At 41.0% G+C, this 8885-nt stretch overlaps 1 protein-coding gene across 1 annotated transcript; it reads left to right on the top strand.

Moving 5' to 3' along the window:
* Positions 1–506: 506 nt before the first annotated feature.
* Positions 507–7847, top strand: MS4A1 (membrane spanning 4-domains A1). Its single transcript, XM_008070933.1, has 6 exons — positions 507–857; positions 1296–1415; positions 2621–2677; positions 4446–4682; positions 5728–5829; positions 7626–7847. The coding sequence occupies exons 1-6, from the start codon at positions 699–701 to the stop codon at positions 7842–7844; spliced, it is 894 nt and encodes a 297-aa protein (XP_008069124.1). The 5' UTR covers positions 507–698; the 3' UTR covers positions 7845–7847.
* Positions 7848–8885: the final 1038 nt, after the last annotated feature.

Here is an 8885-nt window from a genome sequence, read left to right as displayed (position 1 = left end):
ATACAGCATCAATAAGGTGCCCAATCTCAAACCAGGCAAAGCGGAGACCAAGGGGAAGCCCAAATCTTGCCTATAAGATACCACTTATGTACCTAACATTGTGAATTATACCCCACATCTTTAAAATAATTTTTAAAAGTCTCAGAGACAATGGAGAAATCACTATTTAAACGTAGACAATCTTGCCTCAGGAGACCATGATCTTCCATGCTGCATTAGAGGGCCTTCTTGACAGGACTTGCTCAAGGTGGCAAATTTAGAGGCAGAGTGAGGCCTGGAATCAGCCTCCTGCTTCTAAGGACAGTCCTCACCATACTCTGTAATGATGCCTCTTCCCCATTACAATGAGCAAGTCAATAGAAAATACATTTTCCAATGTCAAACATAAGAAAAACATGCAGGGATGTACACATGGTGCTCTCAACAAAGGTAAAGCATGCCGAGAACACCGGCAGGGAATACTGGGTCCACATGATCTTGCCTAAGGCAACCCCTCCAGATTCTTTCTCAGACCAGGACAGCAGGCCTTGCCTCAGACCAAAAGCCACTAGGAAGAAGCCACGTCTGCCTTCAGTGACACCCACAGAGGGAGTGCTGAGAGAAGCATTCAGATGCATGACACGAGGTAAGATGGCCAAAATGCGTTTTGCTCTCTTTGGTTTATTCTCTATTTTATTTTTAGAACTTTTGAGAGTGAAATGATGACACCTAGAAATTCAGTGAATGGAACTTTCCCAGCAGAGCCTACGAAAGGCCTGATTGCTATGCAACCTGGTCAGAAACCAATCCTCAAAAGGATGTCTTCACTGGTGGGCCCCACACAAAGCTTCTTCATGAGGGAATCTAAGGCTTTGGGGGTAAGTCGGTTGCCCTCTGTTTCACGTAGCTTGGGATTCTCTGGCCTACAGAAGCTGAGGACATAGTCCATGTGTATAATTCAATACATCTTGAAGGGATGCGATCCAACACAGCATTCTTTGCGTCCGACACAGTGGGCCCAATCAGGGGCATATCAGAGAAGTTGTCACCTGGATCACCTCAGGGTGATTTTATGTCACCTTTCGGTTTGGGGGCTTGTATGTCTAGGGGTCTCTCATCCCAGTCCACTGACAGAATCCTAGGCATCCTCCTCCTTGGAAATGCCCCATGTGGTGGGGGAAAATGGATCTGAACAAGAAAAAGATAAAATTCTTGGCACTTCTGCCACTTCCTTTAGGCATTTTCCTTAGCTCCAAGTCAGGAGCCAGGACTTCCAACCTTGCCTTTGCCTTCTGACAATGATGATTCTCTTCCAGGCTGTCCAGATCATGAATGGACTCCTCCACATTGCCCTGGGGGGTCTCCTGATGATCCCCGTGGGAGTCCACGCCCCCATCTGTATGGCTGTGTGGTACCCTCTCTGGGGAGGCATTGTGGTGAGTAAAAAAAAAAAAAAATAGCAACAGCCATTTGGGGAATGGTACAGACAAAAATGTTAAGAAGCTCCAGAGGGATATGCCAGATTGCTTCTGTATTGAGGGGATAGTAAGTAGGAAGAGAGGCTGACTAAATTGAACATGAATCCAGGATTGAGAGTCCGTGGTCAGGCTTCATGTGAATTCAGAGAAAGACCCCCTCCATGGAGCTACACAGGGGTTGCTCACTGCAGGACCTCTCCACAGTCAGTGCTGATGAGAGGAAGGCACTAGACATTTGCAACGTGTGGCATGGTGTGTTGGAAAGCAAGAGGGAGCGGGAGTATCCACTTCCTCCCATACTCTCCTCCTTCCCTGCGATTATTTTTGTTTAAGTTTCCAAATAAAGTTTATTAGCAAGGAAAAGAGGAGAAGGAAAAAGGGATATTCATAGCAGAAAGACCTGCCACGGGCAAGTGTCTCAAAGAAGAAAAACTGCCCTTCCCTACAATTCTGTTTAGTTGCTATGAAACCTAGTGAAATGAATCCCATACCCAAAAAAATCTCCTTTTGCTCATCAGCCGAGCAGCACTCTTTTTTGGCTGTTTTGTACACATTTTTCAGATCTGTAACCCTGTCTGGGTATGGCATGTGGCAGTGATGTTTATTCAGAACAAGGAGAGATGGATTAGGACAAGCGTTTCCTCCATATTCTGCCTTGAGCATTAGAAAAGGAAGATGAGAGATAATCAGCATCACTTCTTGTAGCAGTTAACATTTCAATGGAGTGCACTTGACATGCAGGTCAAGCATTTTCTTCTATGTCCATCCTCTCTTCCTTGACTTCAGAGTCATTTAAGTCGCCTTAAATCCCAGAGAGCGTTCCCACAAATCAAAAGGAAAGAAACACTAAAAATAAAACTTTTAAATTCATGGTGTACTAATTGACAAGGAAATGTGAGCTCTGTCTCTTTGTTCTTATTATATTCCTAGTCACAGCTCCCAGATGGTTGAATAAAAGGCATGAATTGAATGTAGTTGAGCCTGAATAAAGGGAAAATAAGACTGCTGAAAAATGAATGAACTGGATAAAAATGGGCGAGCAGTTTAGTGAAAGCGGCTGAAAGTGTGGATGGCTTCTTTCTGACCAGTTCTCAGTGCTAAAAAGTGGCCTCCCTCTCTCCTCCTTCTCTTACCTCACCTACCCCCACCTCTCTTTTTTACAGTACATTATTTCTGGATCACTCCTGGTAGCAGCAGAGAAAAACCCCAGGCAGAGTTTGGCAAGTAACCGTATGTCCTTCTTTCCCACACATCAAAGAAATACCTGTTTTGCAGTTAAAAACAGGGAAAGTTAAAAACTTAAAAAGCCTTGGGATCACAGATTCGTAAGCCTAAAAAGCAAAAGATCCCCCACAGTACTGTTGTGATTTTATCCATGAAAAACTTGGAAGTAAGTCTACCTGAAGTTCAGAACTAAAAGCAGATCTGTGAAGACTTGTATTTACAGTCTTGAGAGTGTTAAATGCCGTGTGAAAATAACAGACCTTTCTGAAAGCCATGTCAATTCTCCTAGACTCCCGTTTAGGAAAACTATCTGTTCAGTGTTGTGCTCGATTCAAATTCTAGCTAAGTAATGTTGAGCAAGTCAGCTTGCCTCTCTGTGACTGAGTTTTCACCTATAAAGCAGGGTAATGGTCCTTGCTATCATGTGAAATCAGCATAAGGATAAAAGGCAATAATGTGCGTGACAGGGTTTCAGAGAGCACAGGGAGCTACAGGGCAATCTTGCCCATGTAAGTCCTAGGGACTCATTTACATCCAGAAAAGGCTGCCCTGCAGTGCTGCTGACACTGTGTGGCTGAAAAAAGAGCTGATCAGCAAGTTTCCTCCCAAGAAGATTCTCTCCCAACACTGTCTTATTACTTATGAAGTTGAGTCACTTTCTTTGTATTTTTTTACTTTTTATTTTCAAGATGTGGGGTACAATTCAGGGTTGGGTATACAAATGTTCATTCTGCAGGTGCCCTTGTCGATGAGGTGTGTCCCCCCTCATGGCAGTTTCCCGCTGCTGCCAGTCCCACCCCTCATCCCCCACCCCCGCCCAGCAGTTTCCCACTACTGCCAATCCCTTTCTTGTAGTATTTCAAAGTCAGTGAGGGGCTGGGTAAATCGAGATGGTTCCTCTCTAAAAAATGATCTGACAAGCTCAGTTTGGGGCAGGAGAGGAGTTGCTTATGAAAATCTAATTATTCTATTCTCCAAATAGGGCCAGACCTACTGACTGGTCATTATAGCCAGGGATGAAATATGTGTGGCATAAAATAATCATCAACAATCCCATACCGTTATGACACATACATTTTCCTGTTTCCAGCTTTATCATCCCTGCAAGGTAGAACATTCACACTGGCCATTCTCTTACCTGTGCTACCTAGAGACATCGGCCCTAACTGCATTTTGAAAGATGGGTGACTGGGGCTAAGTGCGGCCTGTGTCAATAAGGAGTAGGTGGTATGTTATAGTTGCACAGCTGCTTGTTCTTTCCATTTGTTGGTGTAGACTAGAGGGTTCCATCTGCACCTTCTCAACCTAGACTCAATACCATCCCACTTACGCATAATGCAGGAAACGTCTTCTGTCTCTTCTCTCTATCTACTTACCTAGACAGGTAACAATCTGGATACGACTGAACTTCACTTATTCAACAAATGTTTATTGAATACCTACTAGGATAGTGGCAGTGGCAATAAAGAAAGGGCAAGGATAAAAGATATAAGAATTAAGGATCACTTCTAGAATTTGGCTTGATAAAATGAATGGAAAGGTGATGGAATAAAATGAGATGGAGAAGACAGAAAGGAACAGGATAGTGTCATGATTTTATTTTATATGGCAAAGAGGCTAAAAACAACTACGATAAGAAGTATAATATGATTTAGGGGCAATACCTTTGTGAGTCAGGGGAATGGCATCTGGAATTCCTTCCTAGGTTATATTCTCCAAGTGGAAGTCAAGCCCAATTAATAAATCTTTATGTCTCCATTTCAGGTCAAAGGGAAAATGATAATCAACTCATTGAGCCTATTTGCTGCCATTTCTGGAATGATTCTTTTGATCATGGATATACTTAACATTAAAATTTCCCATTTTTTAAAAATAGAGAGGCTGAATCTCATTAAATCTCCCATACCATATGTTAACATATACAATTGTGAACCATCTAATCCCTCTGAAAGAAACTCTCCATCTACACAGTACTGTTACAGCACACAATCTGTTTTCTTGGTAAGTGTGAAGTTGGATTTGATTCCAGAGAGGAAGTATGACATTTTTATTATGAGCATCAACTCTGGACCAAGACTGTCTGAGTTTGCTTCTTAATTGTATATGCAGCTTTGGGCATGAATTCTAACCACATTCTACCTAAAATTCTTCAACTGTGAAATAGGGGTGGTGACCCCTATTAATAATAAATGAATTAAAAATGCAAAGCCTTTGTAACAATGTCTGGTAGATACAAAGTGCTATATAAGTGTTAGTTTTAATATTATTATTAACAGAATTAATATTTATCATTATTAACTAAGATAAACATGGAAGAAATGCCTAAGATGCTATGAACATCTTTTCCCTCAAGGATTAAAGGAGAAAAATATTATATTTCCCAAGTGTGAAGAGGTTTTCTTGATGTGATACCACACCACATAAAACTGAATAAAATTTAATTTGGGACTCAATACGTATTCTTTCCTGCATAGAATTGACTCTTCAACTGATTATTCCTATCTTACTTTCTATCAGCAACATGTAGTAACCATCTGTTATATGCCAGAAGTGGTGCTAAACATTGTGTTATAAAGACACTATTTCTCTTTTCTTTTCTTTTTTTTTTCCTCAGTCAGAGTCTGACTTTGTTGCCCAGGGTGTAGTGCAGTGGCACAATCATGACTCACCATAGATCATGGCTTACTGCAGCCTCGGCCTTCTGGGCTCAGGCAAATCCTTATACTTTAGCCTCCCTGGTAGCTGGAACTACAGGAAAGCACCACCACACCCGGCTAATTTTTTTTAAATATAGATGGTGCCCAGGCAGGTCTTGAACTCCTGGCCCTAAGTGTTCCTCCCGCTTCAGCTTCCCAAAGTGCTGGGATTACAGACGTGAGCCACAGCACTCAGCCAAGACACTGTTTTCTATACTAGCAGTTCTCACATTTAGTCATAACCTACCTAAGGAATCATTTAATTATAGTCAACAGTAATTTTCTGAAGACCGACCATGTTCTCTGTCCCATCTTTACATTTTCACCGCTGTTCTTCTGTTGTTTTTCAGGGCATTTTGTCAGTGATGCTGATCTTTGCCTTTTTCCAACAACTTGTGATAGCGGGCATCATTGAGAATGAATGGAAAAGATCATGCTCCAGATCGAAAGCTGTAAGTAGCAGCTGCTCTGTCCATAACCTTACTCTAGAAAAACCACATTTGCAAAGGATCTTATGGAGAATGATGAGACTTTAAAAGTAGGAGAAGGCTGGGCGTAGTGGCTCACGCCTATAATCCCAGCACTTTGGGAGGCCAAGGTGCGAGGATTGCCTGAGCCCACAGGTTCGAGATGAGCCTGGGCAACTTGGCGACCTCATCTCTACAATAAATCAAAAAAATTAGCTAGGCGTGGTGGCACGTGCCTATAGTTCTAGCGACTAGGAAGGCCGAGGCAGAAGGATCACCTGAGCCCAGCAGGTTGAGGCTGCGATGACCGTGAGCATGCAACTGTCCTCCAGCCTGGGTGACAAGAGTGAGACTCCAACTCAAAAAAATTAAATTAAATTAAAATTAAAAAATAAGATATAGGTGAAGAGAATAACATCCAATTATTAAAAATCTCTAAATGTTATTCTGGAAACTATCTCTTTTAGGTAGAAATAATTCACCTGCATAAAGATTTTACTTTCATAGTTATTTGCTTTTAGATTCAAGCAAGAATCTAATAGGTGACAGAGGACCCTCCCTAGTGGAAGGATTCGATAATATTGGCCTGACAGGAGTACCACTATCTCTAGCTTGATCTCACTTCTCCAAAGAACTTTTTGGACAACCACAATTCTATTTCTGAGACTGTTACAAGCCTGGCATTTGTGTGCAGGTGAATTCACACTAAAATGAGCATTGACCGGACACAGTAGCTCATGCCTGTAGTCCCAGCACTTTGGGAGGCTGAGGTGAGAGAATTGCCTGTGCCCACAGGTTGGAGACTAGCCTGGGCAACTTGGCAAGACCTCATCTCTACAATATATCAAAAAATTAGCCAGGCATGATGGGGCATGCCTGTAGTTCCAGCTATTCGGAACGTGGAGGTGGAAGGATCACCTGAGCCTAGCAGGTTGAGGCTGTGGTGGCCTTGAACATGCCATTGCACTCCAGCCTGGACAGCGGAATGAGACTCCAACTCAAAAACAAATGTAGCGGTTTCACAAAAAATCATCTTGGTCTGTTTCTGGAAGGCAGAAAATACCAATAGTGAAAGAAATTGTCTTGAAAATTGGCACGTCTGTTCTTAGACTTCTAGAACATGGAGTTTTATGGTACATGCACCTTCTTATTAACCTTCGGTTTCTATCTTGAGGTCATGGTTCCATACTCAATGTGTAAAAGCAGAATGGTTGAAGGTTAAAGTCACTGGTTCTCTGGCCACTTCTCAGTATTGCCCTCTTCCCTCTACTTCTTTTCGCCTAATTACTCTTACAAAACAATAGGTTTGAAGAGGCTACACAATTGGAAAATATGAATATCCCAATATAGATCTATTACCAACTGCTTCAGAAGAACCAGCCTGCTAGATTTAGAAAAGAATTTAGAAATCACTAATTCCTTCATTTTGCAGATGAGAACACTAGAATCAGAGAGGGAAACTAGGGCTATATTCACTGAAGGAAAATCAGAACTAGAATCTAAACTCCTCTCTCATTTATGCACTCTTTTTCCAATACAATGTGATCATTCCAAGTGCAGAAGCAAATGTCTACTTGAGGGACTGCTCAGAGTTGAGTTTTAGTAAGTAAGTGATTTGATAAGGATTTGATCCTCTGGGGAATAAATCCTTGCTTGTGGAGGTATATATTAAATAATACAAGTAGCATTAAAAACTAGAAGGCATTGGATAAATATTTGTAGAGATTGTTAAGAAAAGTGTCCATGGTAAAAGTCAAGAAAAGTTTAATTTTGTGTTCTAGAATGTAGTTCTCCTGTCAGCTGAAGAAAAGAAAGAACAGACTATTGAAATAAAAGAAGAAGTGGTTGAGCTAACTGAAATATCCTCCCAAACAAAGAATGAAGAAGACATTGAAATTATCCCAGTCCAAGAAGAAGAAGAAGAAGAAACAGAAATAAACTTTCCAGAACCTCTCCAAGATCAGGAATCCTCACCAATAGAGAATGACAGCTCTCCTTAAATGCTTTCTTCTGTTTTCTGTTTCCCTTTTTAAGCATTAGTAGTCTTAGCTTCCAAGAGATATGCTGATTTTCATTTCTTGAGGTACCGTGCAAAATCCTTCACAACTCTACTTGGTCTTTGCTTGGAGTGACCACAGCTCCTTCTCGCACACATTCAGAGAATGTAGCCATTGTACCATTCCGTGTTTCGTATTTCTTGTTTGGGGCAACTTTCTTAATTGAAAAAAGGCATAATGAGTGCTGCAGAATGTGATTTTTTTTCATTCATCTTTTCCTTGGGTAGGCTTTGTGGTAGTAGTGGCAGCATTTCCTTTCATTTCTTCCATTAGTAACAGGGAGACTCTATACCAAATAAAAAAGATGGCTCCATGCCATCCCTAAACTGTCTTTAATTCTTTCCACATCTACATTTTTGGTGAAGTCCTTTTTGTACTATGGTTTTAAGGACAATAAAAAATAATGACAATGAAGAGCAATAAGGAACCTGTTCCATCTGTCTTTCTGTGGGGCTAACATTGTAGCACTTCTTAGAGTCTCTACACCCTGTTAGAGAAACTCTAAATGGCCAATAACCAACTTTTTCTTTGTTCAAACAGCATAGCTTGAACATGGACATATCTCTGTCTTAACTTTTCCTAACACCTTCTCTAGGTTCTTGGTTCTACTTTTAGCCTTTCATCCAGAAGAATGAATGCTATAGAAAATGACACAATAAAGTACCCAAGTCTCAAATAATAAACAAACATTTGCATTTATATTATAAAACGATTTCCAGATAACATATTTTATCAAATCATGTTATTAGATCTTCCATGACCAAGAACTCCTCTTTCTATTTGACAAGTAATTCGAAGAGGTAAAGTAACCTTTAAATGAGAAAAAGTAGCTTGCCAACAGTCATAGCTAGTAATTATGAAAGCCTTGTTTCATTAACCAGGCTTTCTTATTCGAATCCTATGATGTCTGAAACAATGAACTGTCTATCCAATGTCTGCATACACTATTAGAGTCAGATCAACAGGTCAAAAACCTACCCTCTG

This window comes from Carlito syrichta, unplaced genomic scaffold (assembly GCF_000164805.1).
Source record: "Carlito syrichta isolate Samal-C Ts95f unplaced genomic scaffold, Tarsius_syrichta-2.0.1 Scaffold314064, whole genome shotgun sequence".
NCBI classification, from domain to species: Eukaryota; Metazoa; Chordata; class Mammalia; order Primates; family Tarsiidae; genus Carlito; species Carlito syrichta.
Note: the sequence above shows the minus strand (reverse complement) of the source record. Positions and strands in the feature narration are given on the sequence as shown.